Source organism: Lactuca serriola, chromosome 9 (genome assembly GCF_051521515.1).
Source record: "Lactuca serriola cultivar US96UC23 chromosome 9, Lser_US96UC23_V15, whole genome shotgun sequence".
In the NCBI taxonomy this organism is placed as follows: domain Eukaryota; kingdom Viridiplantae; phylum Streptophyta; class Magnoliopsida; order Asterales; family Asteraceae; genus Lactuca; species Lactuca serriola.
In genome coordinates this window covers 152855544-152878931 of record NC_136416.1, presented here as the reverse complement: position 1 = coordinate 152878931, position 23388 = coordinate 152855544, and the positions used below count along the sequence as shown (strand labels likewise).

At 34.1% G+C, this 23388-nt stretch overlaps 2 protein-coding genes across 2 annotated transcripts; both read right to left on the bottom strand.

Moving 5' to 3' along the window:
* Positions 1-4734: 4734 nt before the first annotated feature.
* LOC145074039 (histone H2A.1-like) lies at positions 4735-5522 on the bottom strand. Its single transcript, XM_079020483.1, has 2 exons — positions 5237-5522; positions 4735-5098 (listed from the first exon to the last, which is right to left on the bottom strand). The coding sequence occupies exons 1-2, from the start codon at positions 5441-5443 to the stop codon at positions 4853-4855; spliced, it is 453 nt and encodes a 150-aa protein (XP_078876609.1). The 5' UTR covers positions 5444-5522; the 3' UTR covers positions 4735-4852.
* Positions 5523-21947: 16425 nt separating this feature from the next.
* LOC145076171 (uncharacterized) lies at positions 21948-22280 on the bottom strand. Its single transcript, XM_079022141.1, has one exon. It carries the CDS (start codon positions 22278-22280, stop codon positions 21948-21950), a length of 333 nt encoding a protein of 110 aa, XP_078878267.1.
* Between the last annotated feature and the right edge of the window lie 1108 nt (positions 22281-23388).

Genomic DNA, 23388 nt, shown 5'->3' with positions numbered 1-23388 from the left:
TTAAATATAAAATTACAGTGTCAACTTAAATATAAATTTCAGTTCCACTTAAAAAACCAAAGAATATTTTGTAATAGTTAAAAGTGATAAATTGTAGTGATGAATGCAAAAACTAAATTGTAATATCAATTTAACTAAAATATTTCCTAAAGATATTTTTATAATCGTGAAAAAAATTTCAAATAAGTAGCTTAAAATAATTTACAAAAAAAATAGTTAAAAATAAATCTATATAAATAATTATATTGTTACCTTTAAAATAAAAAAAAAAAAACAATGTTTGATATTTTAACAAGTTATGATGATAGAAATTAAAATATTAAGCAAATAAATTTTAAAAATTAATTATTAATAACAACAACTATAAATAACATTAAACCAGATATTATATTTAAATGTATTCATAAGTAACTCGCTAACAGAAGTCATACAAACGATTGAGATTATGCAGTTATAATAGATTTATATATTATCATATAATTCAAAATAATATATAAATTATATCAATTTAGTATACAAATTATTATATCAAATTTAACAATAACGTTATTGTTATATTTTATAAAAAAAAAAAAAACATATGTTTGTAAAGACTTCAACTATATAGGTGTTTCTGCGCAACGCGCGGGTATTCGCCTTGTATTGTACCTGAAGCTTTCTTCTAGCTGCTCTTGCCTTGTGAAGAGTTGGTGCAATTCTGTGGGAATAGGGGAGTGTGTCAGTTTTGTCTTCCCACTCATGCAACAAAAGGTACGGAATTCATATTGTAGTCGCTTTGCTCCACAATAAACACAAGGATTTTGAGCCTTTAATATACGATGTTCCATACGGATATTTTCGTAAACAAAATCATACGGATCCTCCTGAAAGGCGTATACTCTTCTTTTTGTCATCATAGTTCGTTCCTTTCTTCGTTGATAATATTCTTTATTATAAGTACTCGTCCTCTAAGCAGCACTTATAACACTCAAAGAGGAATCTTCGTTGATATTTGTTTCGTTTGTCTCCATTGTAGTGCAACTTGTGAGTGTTGTAGGTTGACTACATCCTTCACCGTTAGCTATCCTTCTCATTTTGTTTTTCTCCTTTTTTCGTGCATAATAGTTTCTATTGTATCTTTTTCGATTTTCGACAAATATATTATTTGGATAAATAGTCATATATTATAAATGCAAATATATACTCATATAAACGACATACCTTTTTCTATATCTATCGGGTTTTGGGAATCATCACAGTTTTCGTTTCCCTTATCTACGGTCCTCATTGAACACTATAATGGAAATGTTAAGAATAAGAATATATTATATCATCAAGAATGTAACATTTTGTAATGTAGACCATGTGATTTAGTAGTGATGTATGTGTGTGTTTCAAAAAGCAACACAACCCTTAATAAATAACCAACTATAAAAACTTGTAATCCAAAAACATAATAGAAAAATAAACCACACATGAAGATTTTCATAGATATCCAAAAATTATTATTTATCAATTCATAAGTCAACACAAGAAAAATTATTATTTATGATAGAGTGTTCCGTGCGCACAAAAAGTGTCAAAATGGCTAAAAAATGAGAACCAAAGTTGCCAAAGTAAAAGGACCAATTCTGCCAAAAAACAACATAAAGTCCAGGGACTAATATAGACAAAAATTATAAAAATTCACTATTCATAAGAAACAATTTCCATTATATATATATATATATATATATATATATATATATATATATATATATATATATATATATATATATATATATATATATATATATATATATATATATATATATATATATATATATATATATATATATATATATAAAGGCGAGTACAAGTATGTATGTACCTGGTTTTTCTAATCTTTTCGTGACTTTATGCAGAGAATCTAAGCGTAGACCCATATGGCATCTTTGTATGATTCAAAGCCTGAGATCACCGTATTTAATTTTAGTTTAATTTTTTATGTAGCATTATAACATAATGGATTATTGTTTAGTTTTATAAATAACAATTTCTTGTTATTTACAATTTTAATTTCATTCAAGTTTCCATTAATTGACTCAAGATTTAAATAAATAAGGTTAAATGATCGAATGGTACTTGCATGATGAATAGTCATTTCTTCAAGGTTAATATGCCTAAAGTTTAGGGAAAATGACTTATATAGGTAAGTATGTTTCAAAATCGTTCAAAAAATAACATTGAAGTTTGGTGTGTCTAGAAAACACCATCCAAGTAAAGCATTTGTACAAAAAACATCAACGAAGTACATTCTTTGTTCAAATTTGACCGTATGGTAACCGGCAATTACCGGTAAAAATAGGTAAAGGAAAAAAAAAAACAATAGGAAATGACTAAAATGGGAAACTATGTTTCAAAATCGTTCAAAAAACATCATCCAAGTTTGGTATGTTCAAAAAACACCATCTAAGTAAACTTTTTGTACACAAAACACCAACAAACTATATGTTTTGTTCAAATATTACCCACCGGTAACTGACTCTTACAGGTCAAATGAGGACTTGGTTTAACTATTATAACATGGTATAATAATTATTGACAAAACAATAAATGATATATTCTTCCTTTAAAAGTCGATTTAGGGTTTCTTCATGAACGAATGACATTATCTTCTCTTATGATTGCTCTTCTTCTTCTAAAGTGATGATCTTAAACTCAAGTCCAAAACCCTAATTCTTGACTTAAGGCAAAAAGGGCTCCAATAGGCCTCCCTCCCCCCTAAGGCCCAAATCCATAAAAAGCCCAAAAAGGCATCCAAGCCCAACTACAAGGCATCTAAGGCCTAATAGGTTGCTCGTTGTTAGAAGAGTTTATAGTCTTGACTGGTCCTTCATTTATTATCTGGTCTATAGATAGGCACGTCTCTTGTCCCTTCCTTGCTATTTTATTGTTTATATCATTTCTTTTGCATGTTTCCTGGGATATGGTTCCGATACTTGTGTACGATGTATTCGAATTTATATTTGTTTGTAACAAGTCGTGGTGTTTGTAATGCCCATTTGGTGATGGATAATGTAGGTTTTGGGGACCGAGTGTTCGGTTTGTGTTGGAGCCCAAGGACATATCAATAAGTATCAATTCGAGCCTTTATGAGGTTTAGGTTTATGTTTGAAATTTTGTAAGGCAAGGGGGAGTTTATAGAAGTGTAGAGCTTCTCGTTTGCTTCCTATGGATATAAAGAATGACGAAATCGAACTTAGAATGAAGAAGTTATGGTCTTCAGAAGATTGACGGTTCTTGACCCTAGCCGAGTACAATAGGCGTACGCTAGAAGTATGTCGAGCGTACTGGCTTGAAATCCAGATCGTAGAGGCTTCAACATATATTGGGCATGTGCATGGACTTGTTTAACTTAGGCCTCAGTCCCACCTAATTGTAGCAGGTCATTTTTTAGGCTTAAGGTCATGTTGGGGTTCTTGGGCCATATTGGGCCTTAGAGGCCTTGTAGTTGGGCTTGGATGCCTTTTTAGGCTTTTTACGGATTTGGGCATTAGTCGAAGGGAGGCTTATTGAGACATGGGTAAAGGAGCCCTTTTTGTCTTAAGTCAAGTACTAGGGTTTTGGACTTGAATTTGAGATCATCACTTTAGAAGAAGAAGAGCAATCATAGGAGAATATGAAGTCATTCGTTTATTAAGAAACCCTAAATCGATTTTTAAAGAAGGAATATATCATTTATTGTTTTGTCAATAATTATTACGCCATGTCATAATAGTTAAGTCAAGTCATCATTTAACCTGTAAGGGCCAGTTACTGGTGGGTAATATTTGAACAAAACATATAGTTTATTGGTGTTTTTTGAACATACCAAACTTGGATGGTGTTTTTTGAACGATTTTGAAACATAGTTACCCCTTTAAGTCATTTCCTCTTGTTTTTTTTCCTTTACTTATTTTTTACCGGTAATTGTCGGTTACACAAAATCAAATTTGAACAAAGAATGTACTTCGTTGGTGTTTTTTGTACAAATGCTTTAGTTGGATGGTGTCTTTTGAACGCACCAAACTTGAATGGTATTTTTTGAACAATTTTGAAACATAGTTACCCATATAAGTCATTTTCCCTAAAGTTTATCTTTTGCCAAATCAATAATATCACTGTAAAAAAATACTAAATTAATTCGATAAAAACAATTTTTAAACTCAAAAAAAAATACCAATAAATATTAATATTTTTACCTTCGAGAGTGTACATCCAACAATGAGTCATTATCATCAACTATAGGAATTGAGATAACTTCAGCTGCAAAAAAAGGAAGAAGATAAAACTACATAAAATCTGAAAATAATCAAAATGACCGATATACCCTTAATTGCCAAAAAAATTAAAAAACATAGAACTGTATAAAACCTAACATAGTCAAAATGACGGATATACCCTCAATCCTAAAACTAAAACACACCTTGCACAAACAACTTTAGTGTTGCTTCTCCAATTTTTGGAACCCATATAATACCCAAAAGTACCCAAAAGAGGTACTAACAAAAAGTAATGAATTAATAAACTTGAGATTGTCTTCTAGAAATAAATTAATGAACTTTGGAACTCGATAGAAAGATGTCATAGAGGGAGGCACTAACAAAAATCTTAATGAATTTAATTTAAAGAATAAACACGAACATTTTCAAACTTTTCTTTTTAATAAAAACCTATGACAAGAAATAATCAAAGGGCAAATCAAGACACCACGAAAACATTAAAAAAGGGCAATTAAGATGCAAAAAATTTCATTTCATAATGATATTACAAAACGGGGAGTTTTGTTAACATTTGACCTACGCTAATTTCATACAACTTGTCCAAGAATCACCAGTCCGGATGCAAAATTCTATGCCTTTTTGGGGGATTTTGCGGCTTTTTTGGGAGATTTAGGCGTCTTCTCAGCATCGACAGCTGCAGATTTCTTGGGCAACAAAACTGGATTGATGTTTGGTAGAACACCTCCACTAGCAATCGTCACACCAGCAAGCAATTTTCCCAATTCTTCATCGTTCCTCACAGCCAATAGCACATGTCTAGGGTTAATTCTCGTCTTCTTGTTATCTCTTGCTGCATTTCCAGCCAACTCCAAAACCTAGATTTCAATTTTGCAAAACAAATCAATCGCTAATTTCAACAACTATGAAAAAAATTAATAAAACAAAATCAAAACTTTAAAATATAAAAAAAAAAAAAAAAAAAAAAAAAAAAAAAAAAGAACTTGAATACTAACCTCAGCAGCGAGGTACTCAAGAACAGCAGCAAGATAGATCGGCGCACCAGATCCAGTTCGTTTAGCGTATCGGCCTCTTTTCAAAAACCTTGAGATTCTACCGACGGGAAACTGAAGCCCGGCCTTAACAGACTTTGTCACCGATTTCTTCCTCTCTCCGGCGCCTTTCCTTCCTCCCGCACCCTTTGTTGTCTTCCCGGACTCCATGATATCAGAATTGGAATAGTAATAGAGAGATTGAATTTATGTGTGTGATTTTGAATTTGAAAGCTCGATGATAAAACAAGAGAGGGAAGAAGAGTATATATAGTGGTGTTCGGTTGAATTGAATGTGGTAAGATCTAAATTAATCTGACGATTGAAAAGCATGCCATGCTGGCAATCCGTAACCAAAAAAATGAGCCCCGGATTTGGAAGGCGGATTTGTGAGATTTTTATCCAACGGTCAGAGATATGACATGCTGGCATCCGTGATCAACATGGTTCAACTGATTTTGTATTTAAATTTTCGATGTTACATCATCCACGAGGCCACAACTCCTTGTAAGATTTTCATATTATTTACCATACACTGGAGGTATTTTAGCTGCTTTTAAATATATTTGTAAGAGTAAATTACACAAATGGTCTCTATGGTTTAGGGTAATTTGCATATTTGGTTCCTAACTTATTTTTTTAACTCGGAAGGTTCCTACCGTTTGTTTTTGTTACGCGCTTGGTTCCTGTCTTACCTAAAAAAAACTATTTTGCCTTTGATTTTTTAATTTATTTAAATAAACACGCATTTAACCCAACCCTCATCACCTTACATTATCTACTCATTATTTTTTTCTATTTAAATAATAGTCTTTTTAGGTAAGAAAATGACCAAGCACGTAACGAAAAAAAAACAACAGGGACCAAAAGCGTAACAAAAATAAATATTAGGGACCTTCCGAGTTTAAAAAATAAGTTAGGGACTAAACACGCAAATTAACCCAAACCATAAGGACCATTCCTGTAATTTACTCTATTTGTAACCAAACGATCAACGATCTGAGTGGCATTGATTTTCTTTGGTGACTACATTTTTTTAATAATCTTCACCCAAATCCTCAAAAAAGATTAATATGTTTCATCTTTATAGAATGGTTTTTTTTCGAAATAATAAAATTAAGGAGGTGTTGCAAATTCTTTTCAAAGTGTTTTTTTTTTAATCAAACAAAAAAATTTTATCATAACAATAATATCATTTTTAGTTAAAACGTTTTAGTTATCATCGTACAACGAATGAGAAGACAAATTGGGTCAAAGAATAAAAACTGGATCAACAATAAGCATGTGGACCATGAACAGTGAATCAACCAAGAGTTTGGGTCAGATCAAAATATGATACGAATAGATCCAATTGGGTCAAACACAAAGGACTAAAATCAATTGATTTTTGCATTAAGCAAATGAACAGATCCATCATGAACAGAAAAATACCACGATGGACAATATAATACACCATAAATATTCATGAACAGTAGCTTGAACAGAATTTTGATTTCAATACACCAAAACACCTATAATCTTCAATAACTTATGCAGAAAATCATCAAACCAAGAACCGATACTTTAAAAATCAATAGATCTTCAAAGACCCACTCTGATACCACTTTGTTGAGATTAAAACCCTAATTGTGATTTGATGAACAATATACGGAAAATAAGAACACACACAATAAAGAAGATATGTCGAATGATCACTCGATTTATTCAAAACATGAGGAATAAATTACACTTTCACAATAGACTAAAGAATCTAACTCTACATAAGAAACCTCAAAATGTTTGGCGGCTACATTTTGCCTTACTCTTAACCCTAATTATGAATAATACATGATTATTTATAGGGAAAAGACAAGTATTGGACTTTTAACCTACACTTTATCAAGGGGGCCCGTTGCCATAATCCATGGAGTACTTTGAACCTTACAATATATCGACTTAATGCTTAGCATGAAGGATATCGGTCTACTAAGAGGGTGTCATTTGAACCGCTATGTATTGAGTAAGACACAATTATGTAATTTTGCTTGGATAGAACTTTACATGTGTATGAATACTAATTGCTTTTTGTTTTCCACTATGGATTGTATTTGATGTACTATGTGGGTTGAAGATGCATAGGATGTTTAATATTGGATTTGTAATGTAGCTTTTGGTGAACTTGTGGTAGTCATCATTCAGCCCTATGGTTAGTAATTGCTTTTTAGGACAAGGATAATTGTCAATGCAATAGTAGAGGATGTTATGGGCTATAAAATTGGTACAAAACATGTTTAATTATGGGATAACGGTACACTTTAAATTTGTTACATCATTAGTTACCTAATGGTATTTGCATTTCATTAAAGATTGATGCAATGGTTATTGAATAAGAGAAATTTTGTATATATGAAATGTGTGAAGGATGATCTCACACTGGACGAATTTGCCCCTAATTACCAAAGGATGTTGTATGGTATTACTTATATATGATTGCTAATGTTAGGTTATTTTGTTGTTCCTAAAAACCAAGTTGATGTTGGTTGGGAACCTCACAACTATTAAAGAGCAACATTGAAAGATAACTTATAAATGAGATAGATTCTTGATGAGATACATTATAATCGAGAGATGGATCACATTCAAAGATAGACTAGTTATGAGTAATTTTTTATATTAGATTTGTAATATACATGATATATATATATATATATATATATATATATGATATATGTGATATACGATACATGAATTATATAGAGATTTAAATAATTTATTGTTGTTGAGAAACTAATCATTACTATGAATTAAATCATTATCATAAATAGATTTTAATTAATAAATTAACTACGATTGATAGATAGATCATGATTGAGAGATTAATTATCATTGTGAGAGATAGATCTTACTAGAGATGTTTATTAACATTGAGAGGGATAGATTATGAGAAAGAGATGGAGAGATAAATATATATCGAAATAGAGGGAGAGATAAATAGAGATATTGAATAAAAGGCTGGTCGTGATTGAGATAGATCACGATTGAAAATTGATTTCGAGTGAGAAATTGATTATGATAAAGAGAGAAATATCATTAATGAATAATAGACCATTATTTAAACACTAATTATTATTATTATAGCTAATAAGAGGATATGAGAATACCACCAATTGTTGTAATTTAGTTGTTATTGTTGGATTATGTGGCTAAGCCGATAACTAAATTAGTATAATCTTTAACTATTAGCAAAGTTCCATTTGGGTTGCCCTCGTAACTTGAAATAACTATAAATGATATTAGGATAAAGAAAGATAAATATTTCGTTAATATGTTATGTGATTAATACATTAATTATAAATTGATAATTGATAGGTTAATTTATTATGTAATTAATAAATTATCATGAGATCAATTGTTATATAATTGATTTGTTAATTTATATGATTAATAAATTAATAAAAAATCAACTAGATTTAATTAATAATTGATTATAATTAATTTGGAATTAATTTGGGATCAATTGGAGTTAATTGATTGTACAAGGGTTGCTTTATAATTATTCATTAGTTGAACAAGAGAGAGATTCTAGAAACCTCCATGCTTGGACGATTTTGATACCTTGTTATGGTTATCTAGAATGCTTCAAATGGATAATTAGGAAACTAGATAATTACCTATTTATGGGTTTTCATTATCTATGGTTTCTTAGGGATATCCAACAACTATATAAAGACCCCTTGGGCTAGAAATTTCGTATGACTCCTTCTAAGAAGCATATGAACAAAAATTCTTAGTCTCTTCTCCCTCTCTTCCACATTCTATGGTTTCTAGGGTTTTCGGTGTGAGCCATTAGAGGCACGATATTTTTGGTGTTTGTTTTCCAAGGTTTTCTATAAGGAGTTTGAAGTGATTTGTTTACTACAACAAATCAAATGTATGTAACTCTAGTTAATGTATTTGATTATACTAGGGTTTTATTAGGGTTCAAATTATGTTGTTGTTCATAGCATGTTACACTCAAAGTGATAAAGACATAGATTCTTTAGGTTGCATGTGCCTTTAATTGTTAAGTGAAATTCTGCAAACTGATAGTTATTGTAATCTATAAAGCCCATCAGTTACATATTTGTGATGATTAACTGATTACTATATATAATTTATATGATTATGGTATTGTAACTGTTATTCACTAAGACGTGAGGCTTATGTTGCTATGATGATTTATTTTGCAGATAATATATTGTGACGCTAGACTCGATCTTGTACTTGAGGCCAATACTATCTTTGTGATTACTACTTGTCTTCTTAAGTGCTAATGTACACCGAAACTGTTGTAAACTTTTAAATGATAAATGTATTTTTTGGGGTGTACTTAGTATACAAACATGGGCATTACATCTCAGTCTCCCTTAGTCTTATAACAACCATTGAGAGAAACCTTAGCCTCATTCGAGTGTTGTGAGCTCATTCTTCCCCCTTAGACCATTTTTGGTGCTTATTTTGGTGTTGAAATCAAGAAAGGTTGTGCATGGAAGCTTGAATCTTGTGGATCTATGTCATTTCTACACTTATGGACCCTTGTAAGTCACAAGGTTTCGTGCTTTATTGAGTTTTTGTCTTTGGATGTAAGAATATTTGGAGTTTAAGTACATCATTTTGATGTTTTGGTCCCTTTAATGGTTTGACCTATGGAGTCTGGACAACTCTATGATCTTTATGTTATATTTTACTTCAGATATGATATTGGGATGGAGTAGAGAATGCATGCAAGAGCTCTCTTTACTCCATACATGAAGAAAATGAGATCTTGGACTTTTAGGAAACTAGGGTTTTTTATATATAGTTAGCTTGGAGTGTTTGAATGGATAAATTTGGAAACATTGTCCATTAAGACATCATTTGGGTTCATATATGAAATTTGGAAGCTTGGACTTAATGGATTAAGTCATTTTGGGGTTGCTGAAACAGAGAATACACAACATGTATTTTAGGGCCGCGGCACACCTTCTGGTTTTTCTGATGTGCGCCTTTTTAGTGAGAAATACCTGACTATTTTGTAGTGTAGTGATTGCGGGGTGGCCAGGAAATGGCACAACACGCCTGGTTGACCGGGAGTTGACTTTTGACTTTTTTACTAAGTTTAACCTTGGGTCAAACTTTAGGGTTTAGGTCATGGGCTGATATTTAACCTTTATTTAGTGTTAGGTGGTTTGTGAGATTGATGTTTACATTTTTTGTGTGTTGTGGTGATTATCTAGTTTATCTTCAAGGTGAAATTTCTCACTGAATTGCTTATGGCATAGTTTTTGTGGCTAGGTTGTGTGTATAGCCGAACTAGAATGGAATTGTTTGTTGCTTGTATGTTTACATGTGTCGTTGAGTCAGTACAAACTCATGGTTGATACGGACCTGTTCGTTGGAGACACACCGGTTCGGTTGATACAAACCTGAGGTTGATACAGACCCATTGGGTTGAAAACAAACTCGTTATGAATGTTTATTCTATGTTATATGTGATATTTTGGAAAACTCACTAATTTTTGTGCTCACAGTTGTGGATTAAATATTTTTCATGTATTTCTTCAAATTGTATGAAGGTGAAGGCGTGACCATACAAACATACATAAAAATTTTATGATTCAAGATTTCACAATGCTTTTCTTTATAACTCTTATTTTTATCATGATTTACAAACAAATGATTTTATTTTGATTATAACTTTATGAAAAACAATGTTTAATTTTATAATAAAAATAAAAAAATTATACTGAAAATTGGGATGTTACAATGTCATTGATGAATAATTATGGTTGTAAAACTTTAATGAATTTTATAATGTATTGTTATAAATTTCAATATGAATGTTTATTTCTATAAACCTTGCACTAAACATACGTTTGTTATCAACATTTGTAATGGTATTTTTGGTTGTTTAGAACAACAATGTGTGCAGTCTCTTCCTCCGTACAAACATATATTTCAGTATTGTTAATGGTATTATTGGTTTGTTATAATGCACCAGGCATATCTATGTTGACAGCATTGGCAATGGTATTTTTGATCGAGTAAAAACTATAAAATATTGCAAGTCACGTTACTTACACCTAATATATCTTGGTACGAAGTCAGAATATATTTTGATATAATTTTTTAATTTAATGGTATCCTTGAGTCGAGTAAAATGTTTGAAGTTTCTTTTTGTATACAACATATTTATTTGATTAAGGCTGTGTTTGGTGCGCCACAGCTAGCTAATAAGCAAGCTTATTTTTCGAGCTTTTTTATGTTGTCGTGTTTGGTAAGCCAAAAAGTAGCTGATAAGCTAGCTTTTTGAAAAGCTACTTAGACTAGCTTTTTAGGAGTTTTTTTTAAATTTTCCAAATACACCCCTTAATTAATTATAGAAACACATATTCTTACATGTCCTTTTGTGTAATTTTATATATTTCAGCTAGCTTTTCAGCTAGTTTTACCAAACATTATTTTTTATCAGCTAGCTGCTAGCTTTTCAGCTATCAGCTAGCTTTTTATTTAACAGCTAGCTTTTCAGCTAGTCCGCCAAACATAGCCTAAAATGTTTGAAGTCTTTTTAATCGCAATGAATGTATTTAGCTGTGAAGAAGGAACATGTGTTGTTATTGTAACATTACAAAATCACGATAAAAATTTTCATTTTTAAACTAAGAGAAATCATTACTTTCAAACAAAACCTATATCAATACCAAGTATCAAATACAAATATCCCATGATCAATGTATCATGAAATCTCCAAAAACATGTCATCGAAGGATGTGTACGATCACGCATTCGCCTTGCCACAATCATATGAAGTGCCTGAAACAATAAATTGAAATTGTAAGCCAAATCTTAGTGAGTTCCCCCAAAATACCCCCACACAAACATATAACAACATGCATATTGGGTCACTGCTAATAGACTGGATTACCCATGAGCCCACATGTAACATTCCAAATATGACCCAAAAATTTCATTTTTCATTCAAGTGAAAACAATATTTCAAATCATAGTTCATACAACCCAAATAAAATAAGTATGTCAAATATCAGGAAAAATCGAAGAGTGTCCCATAAACAGAATCCATATGGTGTGAGCAATGCAGTCACCTTGAGCTCTTCCCCTTGCCACTGGAAGTACCTGAAACATAAACTCAAAACTGTAAACACAAAGCTTAGTGAGTTCCCTAAACTACCCCATACCATACATAATAAATCATACACTAGGCCCCCGCCCGACATCGAGCCTCACTCGATATACAAATATGTTATTCTCATGCCTCGCTTGTCACTAGTCCTCGCCCGCTATACACATACAATTTGTCACACCCCAAAACCAGAATGACAGAAACGTTCTGGGGTGGATGACGTCATGTCAAGTATCACAACATATGCAGTATAGTAATCAAAGTAGAACAACCATTGCATTAATAGTAACAGTTTTACATAAGTTACAATTCATAGCAACATCAAAGTAATACAAGTAATAATATAGGTGCAACTTGGTACTAGGTTGTCTCCACAAAAGCTCCTGGGATGCACCTGTCTACTGCTGACCTAAGAATACAAGTTATTTTGAAAGCGAGTATCAACATTTTTATAAATGATGGTGAGTTCATAAGTATTTAGTGTCATTTGTGTAAGTAAGTATTTGATTCAAAATAACTTTATGAAAAGTAGTAGTTTAGAATCTACGGTGTATTAGTGCCCTTTCCAAAAAATCCTATATTTTCTAATTAAAAGCAGTCCTCTACCAAGACTTGACAGTGTTATGTTTTAAAGAGAAGCTTTCCCTGAAATACTATCATTACCAAAATACGGTACTTGACTTTAAAGAAAGTAAGAGAATATCACTAGTAAAAACATTAGGGAAAATAACATATGCCTCAACATAAAATACTGTTGACTATGGCAAAAGAAATCATAGAATCCAGGAGAGTATCGAATGAATGATACGCCTAGCTCAGTCTAACAAAAGGAAACACAGACCCCAGACGGTATCAAGTGTACGATACAGCTAGCAAGGTCTAAAACAAAGAAACACAGACCCCAGACAGTATCAAATGAAAGATACAACTAGCAAGGTCTAAAACCAAGAAACACAGACCCCAGACAGTATCAAATGAAAGATACAACTAGCAAGGTCTAAAACCAAGAAACACAGACCCCAGACAGTATCAAATGAAAGATACAACTAGCAAGGTCTAAAACAAAGGGAAGATCCTAAGTGGGTTGTTTCAAGAATACAGTGTTAGATTCTCTTTACCTTAAGGCCATGAATTATAAGGTAAACATGGAGATACTCGTAACCATACTGATTGACACTAGAGTACTTGACGCCCTGCAAGCGTCAGAATAAATATGACATTTGTCACCCCTTGGCTTGGTAGGCCGTGGACTGTAGCTAGCAGTCAGGGTGCGGGAGTGTCAGTCCCGTATAGATTTATACACACAATTCCCGGTCTCCTTACAGGAGACTCTGGTTACCAACTCGACGACGGGGAGATCCGTGTCTTGAAGATGCATCTCGTATTCTGAATTCTATTAGAGGCGTTGGAGAAATGATATAGACTCGTGTATGAACTGACTCCTGTGGAATCCTCGTACTATAAAGAGTGAATAGAACCTCCTAACTATTCCTATAATAGTTACTAGTGTCTCTGATCTATGAATGATGAATGGAAGGATGCCCTTGCTACCCAAGGGAAATGAACTGGCCGATGTAAACCTTTATGTCTATACGTGTATACATGATATATAATTAATGTTTAAACGACCTTCGGACGGATATCCGATACCCACCAGACCACATCCCAACGAGGAAAAAGAAATAGGGCGAACTAGCCTTCCTAAGTCTTTTAAACGTTATTTATATAACTATACAAGTACAGGCATGCATTTAACGAAACATAAGTATAGAAGTATAGAAGAAAACTTTGGTAAAACCTTTTAAAAATAAGAATTTACGACTTGATATAGTTATGTAAAAACAAGCTTTGAAAACCGTTCATAAACACGTTTTGAATATAATTTGATAACACAATATAAGTAAATAAAACATTTGTTTAAAACACTGTTGTAACTGGTTTAGAAGTAAGACATACAGCACGAGAGATAATTTGAGAAAATATTTAAACAAGTAAAGACGTTTTGGAAAAACCTTCTTTAGTATTATACTTGGTAAAATAGCTGAAAGTATAATAAATACTTGTGCATGCGGGTTATTAATCACATATGATTGATATGATAACTAGCATGTTTTAACTTGTATTCCCCCCATAAAATCATGTAAAAACATTTAAAAGGTTAATTCAGTGGTATGAACTCACCTGTTGTAAGTGGATCGGATGGAGTGCCGGTTGGATGCTCGGTGTCAAGTGAAGACTTGAACACACTTAGTGACCTATTAACATATGATGACATATGTTTACATACAATTAGCAATTATAATACTAATTAAACACATATACGCATCCTAATGAGCGGAAAACACTTTGGTCAAGTGCTAGGAGGCTATTGGGTTGCAAATAAGGGAGTGTATGGCCTAGATAGGGAGTTTACTCTTCAAGAGTAAACTCTTTATAGAGTTTACGGCCCTAAGACCCTATCACCATGAGTTTACGGCCGTAAACTCATGGGTGGTGTGCTCTTGGATGTTTCAAGGTCTTATATCACTCATGGAATTAGGCTAGGTTTAAATCTAGGGCATATGAAGGGTTTAAGGCCTCAAATGGACCATTTTTGGGAGTTTACGGCAGTAAACATGGAGTTTATGGCCGTAAACTCCTACTTGCCCCTTCCTTTTGTGTTTTAAGGTCTTAAATGGTAGAGAACAAAGTTCTATGCATTTTTCCAAGTCAAATGAAGAAGTTAGGGCATCATTTGGCCTCCTTTTGGGATCAGCCAATTGAAAGGGATCAGCCATAGTCAACTTGGTTGACCAAATGGTAAAGAGAAAGGCTAAGTCTGAGATTATCCCATGTACCATTCCCAAAGGATCCATATGGTTCTATTGCCAAAAAGGAAAGGGCATTGGTTGCGAAGCTGTCAAATTTACCTAAGGGTGTTAAAGTCAATAAGTTTGACTCTACTTCAGGTAAAATCCATTGTCTAACTCTATTAAGTTCCTACTTGGAGATTCTTATTACATGATGTGACTGGGTCACATGTTGACATTTTAAGAATCAAAGAAAAGTGAAGAAACTTAAAGAATATGCTGAATCTGATCGCGTAGATGGATTTATATCGCATAGTTTGAAGATCGGATTCTTGAGCTACTTCTTAGGAGTTATGATATATTGTTGGGGAATAGATAACAACAAAGTTTTCATGTGCTTTTGCACTATAAGGATAGTTTTTTCCGCAAAGTTTTAAAATAAAAGGAAATTTTTTGATTTTATTTATTTTAAAATATCCTTACAATGGCATTTGTGAAAATATTTGTTGCTTATAAGATATCGTTAAGAGCAAGAGTGGAAATATGAATTTGATTCTTTCATTTGTGGTAATGTCTAAATTTACCAAATAAGGAAATATTCTCATCACCCAAGTTTCAATTGGACCGAAACTTGGAATCATACAAGGTGTTGAGTGTGATGTATGAGAATTTTCAACTTTGGAAAATTAAGACTAGTTCCGTGGTCACATGTATATGTGACTCAAGAGAAGGACTAAGGGATCAAGTAAACTTTCGTGTGCACTTGTCAAAGTCCACCACAAAAGATGGATAAGACTATTCGTCATGATTTACTAAGGTTCAGTAAATATGATTATACTTACAATTCTAAGACATTGGAAAAGTTTCAATGTATGACAGAACGAATAAGAAGAATCAAATTAGGCAGAAGGATAAAAGTTTCTCAAATCTGAAAAGATGGGAGAGTACTTTAGTATCATGTTTTAAGATCATCTTACTGATTTTGAGACCTTATCACAATTCATCCTCTAAGTGCATTCTGATAGCTAAGAAGAGGAATCTTGAATTGTTGGAATGGTTAAATCAAGAAGATGAGGCATACTTCGTTCCAAAACAAGTCTTAGAGTCATACTCCAAGACTGTAAGTTGAGTGACATATCTTAAAGAAAGGTTTAAAACACTTGTCAAATGTAATAGTAAAAGTGTCCTACTCTTGTACATTTGAAATTGGTAAGTTGTGATGTTTTGGATAAAACAAAGACCAACTGAGGCCAATTGTATGAAGTGTTTGTCTTGATAAAGAATCTGCACTATCTCTTGAATATTTGGCAAGATAGTCTTATATATCAAGAGGACAGTGGGAGTCTAAAAGATCCTGAAAGGGTTTCAAGAAGTAATCAAGAATAAAAACCTGTATTTCATCACTAGCGCACAACTAGAGGTTTATAACCTATCGTGTTGACATTTCTGTGCCCATTCCAGTTAAGTTGGCTATACATTTGAGTTCTACATGTTCTCAATTGTTTGCATAGCTACTTGGAAGCAATGGCAGGCCCTTGAGCTGTCAGGTGGCAAGAAGTTAAGATTACACAAGTTCAATCCATATGAGTTAGGATTTGTCACTAACCTAGTCCTGTGATTATGGTGTTGACAAATTCACATGGATAGGAACACTTACACCATAAAATCTAAGTGTCATAAGGTTTCTCTTCGATTCATGAAAATGATGGTAAGGAAACTCTTTCACTAAGTAGATTTTGAGTAGATAGAAATTGTGGGAATGACAAAAGGTCTAAACATTATGATTACGACATCCCTCTTCATAACTGTTTAGACACACCTGTGAGCTATCTAAGGCAAGGTGTATGATTTTGATAAAGTTTTATCAAAGCAATCTAGTATCAGAAATCTGAACTTTGGTAAGAAAGCCAATAAAGTATTGATTTCTAGAAGTCCATCTGATTTCTGAGTACATGTCAAAGCTAGTGGGAGTATAAGTGTTATTCTAATAATCATCATGTTAGTGGGAGCATGATAATTATGATAATTATTGCAAGTTAGCAATGCTAACTATAGAAAACAAAAGTTTCAATCCATGAGGCTGCAGGGGTTGAAAAAAGTTGTTTTGCTATAATTAAGGGAGAGGAAATTATACTTCATTTCAATTCTAAAAGCTTAGATTGAGATTTTAATCAAACTTAGTCAAGGATATATATATATATATATATATATATATATATATATATATATATATATATATATGTGTGTGTGTGTGTGTGTGTGAATTTCATGTTAGAATGGCTCAACATAAGGAAATTCTATATATGGGTTCATTATTTGCGTTCTAAAATTCGATTATGATTACGACATCCCTTTTCATAATTTGAATTATGAGAACTTGGCAAATAGAAATGGAAATATTATAGCAAAAGACTGGTTTAGTCTTTATGTGAGACATCATGAATCGTGTTCCATATGCTTCAGATATAGGATCGGTTACATGTGCTATATTCATCCTTTCTAAAACTTTCCAAATGCCTGGGGCATTAAGAAGGGAAAAGGTCTAGAATTGGATATGACTAAAAGGATTAAGCAATTGTCGAGGACAATCTAAGGTTTACCAAAGATTGGTTGCTCAGGGACAGTTGGAAGTATAGTGTTAATTGTTGGAAGGACCATATTGACATATTCTGAAAAGAGGCAACTCTTGTTCAGAAGTGATAGTCAAAAAGGGAATATGGAAATGATCCCATTGGTGGAAGTTGTTCAATAAGTCTGTATAAGATTAGGAAACTTAATGCAAGAAGGATGTTTCTAAGGAGTTGATCTCCTTTGGAATGCTTTGTAATGTTTGTTGTCAGATCTTTGTGACTTTATACATAATCATTACAAGAGAATCATTGCTTATAAGTTGAGAATCTAACAGATTTAGGTAAAATGGCATGAATTTGGAATTCCTGCATTTGCCATAAGAATTCGGGAGTGTGAATTTAGAATCATTGAAAGTTTAGTCAATTGGTTTATTTCACAAAGTAAGGGTCATAGACAAACATAGTATGCATACTTGGTGTATGGCATGACTAGTGTTTAGAAAACATAGCGTACATGCTTGGAGCATGGGACAACTATTGTTTTAAATTCAAGAATAAAGTTGATAGCGGAAACAGTATACAATGAATAATGTGCAATCATATGGTGATAAATAAAAGGTGTTTTTATTTATATTCATAAGTTCTGAGACCATATTAGATTCATTTATTCTTGTGTTTCACTTTGCATGTTTTGACTTCCATAATAACTAGGTTATTCTTCTGGAATGACTAAGTTATTCAAACCATCCACAGTCGGTCATATGTTGGAAGTAGATATGAATCAAGACTGTCATGGGTTGGCTTGTAGAGGTCCAAGTTGGTGGACAAAGTTGTGCTACAACACTCATGAGTGCTCATAGGTTCTGAGTATTGGATTCAACCTGCGCTTATTTGAATCACTTCATGGATTTTATCACGAGTGATCATGATAATATCTTATATTCTTCAAACCTAGAGATATGAGTTGTTACTGTGAGCTGATAGTACATTGATTGCACGAAAACGCATTGGTAACTCGATTTTATAAAACGTGCCTTTATGTATGATTCAACAAGTAGCGGAACAAGCCATATGAGTCGAATTTTATCCATTCCTTTTACCTTTGGGATAAAAGCGATATTTGTGGGCCCCACGATGATTTAATGATGACACATGTGAGTGCTTGGCCAAGCCAGGAGTGATTTGATTTGTTCAATCAGTCAGTCATCATGAATCAGAAATCGGGAAACAACAAATGGACAGAGAGAATGATTGATAATCCATGTCTCAGTCCATACGATATCCAGAATGGAGGAATATATGATCACTTATCTAATGGACAAGTCATTGACAAAGGTCAGAGTTCATCGGCAAGGTCAGAGTTCGACGGAAGCTTTTGAGAGCTACGATTGCCAATCGGTTCTTGAAGTCATACTTGCAATAATAGTTTTAGACTTATCCAAGTGGGAGACTGTTGGATTAATGTCTAAGTCCATAACTATAATCGGTAAGACTTGACCCGACCTGGCATGGTCTATTTGGGTTGCATGGCATCATGCACTTGGATAGACTATAATGAGAAAAATAACACTTAAGGTTAATTAATATATTATAAGTTCTAATATATTAATAGGATTATTTAATTAGTATTGATCAAGAATTAATCTATAATTAATTAAGTGATCAAAAGAAGACTAATTAAATATATGGTTTGATTGTGTAAATCATCCATACTTGTATAGTGGGCTAATGCTCTATGGATAATCAAGTTGGGCTAAAACCCATAGGATGGTTCATGGATGCTCCATGGTGTATTTGAACCCATTGATCCAAGGAAATGGAAGGCCATGACAATTAGGGTTTACCATAATTGTAACAACTATATAAGATCATATTCTTTAGGAAAAATCGGCGACTATGAATAATAAGAAAGGGCTAGCCGATTTTAGGAGTGTTCAAGTTTCTCTCGAGTTATTCCAAGTGTATTTGGTGTTGTGTGAACCATTTGAGGTGTCACACTTGAGGCACTACACACTCAAGCTTCATGAAGACATTCTGCATCAAAGAGGTATGTATTCTATCTTGTTATATTCATTATTTTGTATGCTAGATTAGGATAATACCTTGGATGTTCATAATTGCATGTATAATAGAGAAAACATAGATCCAAGGTATTTAGGGTTGCATGTACACTTAGAAGTGTCAGAATGCTCAAAACCCAACACAATCATGGCCTAATTTTCCAAATTGGGCCTAAACCCCAAAATGGGCTTTGCCCTAAGGCCTACTAAAACTTCTTAATCTAAAAGCTTGATTCCAGATGGCCCAAAAGGCCCAAAGCAACAAGGTCCAAGAAAATGGCCCTAACTGAGGCCTAAACAACACCAAGCCTAATTGCCTGAGTATGTGGGGGGTACTCAGTTGTACGCTAAGAGTACACGCTGCATGGATTGTACGCCCAACGTACTCACTCAATAAGTCATTTCTCCAAAAAGCTCTTAACCACTGAAGTCCAAGAGTCCCAATCATAGATATGAGTCATTTGCAACGTCTTAACCCATAAAGTCGACAACTTGGTGGCTTTGCATGCCCCAAATGTGCCCAAACTCGAAATATAACATTCTACTTCCATAAAAATGGCCATTACTCAAACATGGTTGGATTAAAGCTTCCAAGGTGTCAACTTTATGACTCTAGGACTCAAAGAACACAAATAGTTGAAGGGTTTTAAGCATTACAAGATTCCTATGGTGCACATGCAACCCTAATGCTTTAGACTTAGGTTTTTCTCAAGTTATACATGAAAATTAACTATCCAAAGCAAAACCCTAGATCTAGTATATATAATTTCGAAATCCACATATATATTAGGGTTTGATGATTACCTCACTTGCTATGTTGTAATAACAAGGACAATCCTTGGATATCATTGACTATTGAAAGCTTAGAGCCCCAAGTGTTGCACCTATAATGGAGTCACAAACATTGAACACGACAAGTATGAGAAATGAGAGAAGAAAACCGTCTAAGGCAACTCCTAAAAAATTAGGGACGATTTCCTTATGGTTTAGAGGGTTTATATAAGGCTAGGTTGCTTACCCTTTAAGCTGGACTTGAATATGGAAACCCTAGTTCCTAACTTAAGCCCAAAGCAACCCATGGACCTTCTTGGCAAGCCCTTGGATGAAATCTTATGGGGTAAACCATAAATTTCGTCCACTCCACTTACAAGGAGTCCTAAGCCCAGTTTCACAACTATCAATGATTTGCAAAACAGCCCCTCCATCATTAATCAGTTCCTTTAATCCGAAAATTAATACTAGATTAATTTCTGATTAATTACCAATTAATAATATGATTTCCAAATAATATATTAAACTTATAATATATTAATAAAATCATTATGAGTACCGATTTATTATTCATATAATAAATCCTACTCCCTCTCTCTCTCTCTCCATTAATCATCCCATCAAGTTGCATGAGTGAAAGCAACCCAAAAGGACCATGCTCATAATCAAATCAAGTACACACCAAATATAGTTATGGCTTAGACACATAATCCAACAAGAGTAGCAACTCTAAGCTCTAGAAACGAAAATAATCCACAAGAGCTCATCTATGGGACCAATAAGGGTCCAAAAGCTACAACATGGAGATCTAGGATTTTAAAGATCAAGATCAAGACTTTATACGTTGCACAAGCTAGAAATGGAGTAGATAATCCGGATCTACAAGCTTATCCTTGAACCACCACCTTGCTCCAACCTTATCTTACTTGTAAATGGGACAAACACACCAAAATGTACTCAAAAGACCTTCCAAGCTCAATAACACTCAACAATGGGGTTAAGGTTTCGTGGAGGCTATTTAGGGACAAAAGGGAGGCTGATAAAGAATATCCTTAGGTCATAATGTTCTTTAAATAGTGTTCAAATCCTAAATATTAGGGTTTTGGGGACTGGACACGTATGTTACACGTACTCCTTTGTACGCAGCGCGTACGTGCATGGCACCCGCAATCATTCCACATCAGTACACCCAACGTACATAGGGTGGTACGTCCCGCGTACTGCACACCTTAATCCCAATAAGAAAAGATCCAATGATTCAAACCCCAACTCATAACAATTAAATAAACCTAAATTAAAATAAATACCTTAGAAATTATCGAACGTTACAATTCTCCCTCACTTGAATCAGACATCGTCCTCGAAGTCCGCCGTCTCGAAAAACTGTGGATAGTGCTCTCTCATCTCATCCTCGGCTTCACAAGTCCACTCTGACTCTTTACGGTGCAACCACTGCATCTTCACCAGCTCCACAACCTTGTTCCTCAAGGTTTTCGTCTTTCGATCTAAAATTGCCATCGGTCTCTCAATATAATTCAGGCGATCATCCACCTGGATATACTCAAAATGTACAACTGCAGAATCATCCACTAAACATTTCCGTAGCTGAGAGACATGAAATATGCTATGAATTTGACTGATCTCAACTGGAAGATCTAAACGATACACAACCCGGCCCATCCCGACGAAAACCATGAAGGGACGAATATACTTGGGGACCAACTTGCCCCTCTTCCTGAACTGGATGACACCTTTCTAAGGTGACACCTTCAGGAGAACCATATCTCCCACCTGGAACTCCAAGTCTGACCGGCGCTTATCGACATAGCTCTTCTGTCGACTTTGAGTTGTCTGGAGCCTGATCTGAACCTACTGAATCAGCTCAGTGGTCTTGAGCACCACCTCGGTATTCCCCATAACTTGCTGACCGACCTCACCCCAATAAATCGGGGTCCTGCATTTCCTCCCGTATAGCATCTCAAAAGGAGGTCGATCGATGCTGGCATGATAACTATTTTTATACAAAAATCACACTAAAGGAAGATACATATCCCAACTTCCACCAAAATCCAACACACACGCACGCAACATATCCTCAAGGGTCTGAATAGTCTGCTCACTTTGACCATCGGTCTGCCGATGAAATGTTGTACTAAAAAAGAGATGAGTGCCCATCTCGTCATGAAACTACTTCCAGAATATGGAAGTAAAATGAACATCCCTGTCTGAAACCACTGATACCGAAACACCATGACGTACCACTACCTCCCGGACATAAATCTCGGCCAACTTCTCAGCAGAAATACTCTCCTGGATCGGAATGAAATATGCGCTCTTGGTCAAATGATCCATGATGACCCAAATAGAATCCACGTCGCGCGCAGTCCTGGGAAGCTTCGTGATAAAGTCCATAGTGATGTCTTCCCATTTCTATACAGGAATCTCCAACGACTACATCTTTTCATGAGGATGCTGGTGCTCGGTCTTAAATTTCCTGCAAGTTAGGCATCGCTCAACATACCATGCTACATCCCGCTTCATGCAGGGCCACCAATAGTCAGGACGAAGATCCTTATACATCTTCGTCGCCCCAGGATGAATGGAGAACCTTGACTTATGGGACTCCTCCATAAGAACCTGGTGCACACCTCCCCAATAAGGTAACCATACTCGCCGATGTAGAGTCAACAATCCACGACTATCATAATCGAAGGAAGCCACCTGACCCACAATGCGCTCACTATTCCAGTGTTCTTCCTTCATAGCCTCTGCCTGAGCCTCACAAATC

Excerpts from the sequence above, each read along its gene's own strand:
- LOC145074039 (XM_079020483.1), bottom strand. The coding sequence starts at position 5,443 with ATGGAGTCCGGGAAGACAACAAAGGGTGCGGGAGGAAGGAAAGGCGCC. Across the intron at positions 5,099-5,236 it reads TTGAGTACCTCGCTGCTGAG|GTTTTGGAGTTGGCTGGAAA; the intron begins GTTAGTATTCAA and ends ATTGAAATCTAG.
- LOC145076171 (XM_079022141.1), bottom strand. The coding sequence starts at position 22,280 with ATGGGCCGGGTTGTGTATCGTTTAGATCTTCCAGTTGAGATCAGTCAA.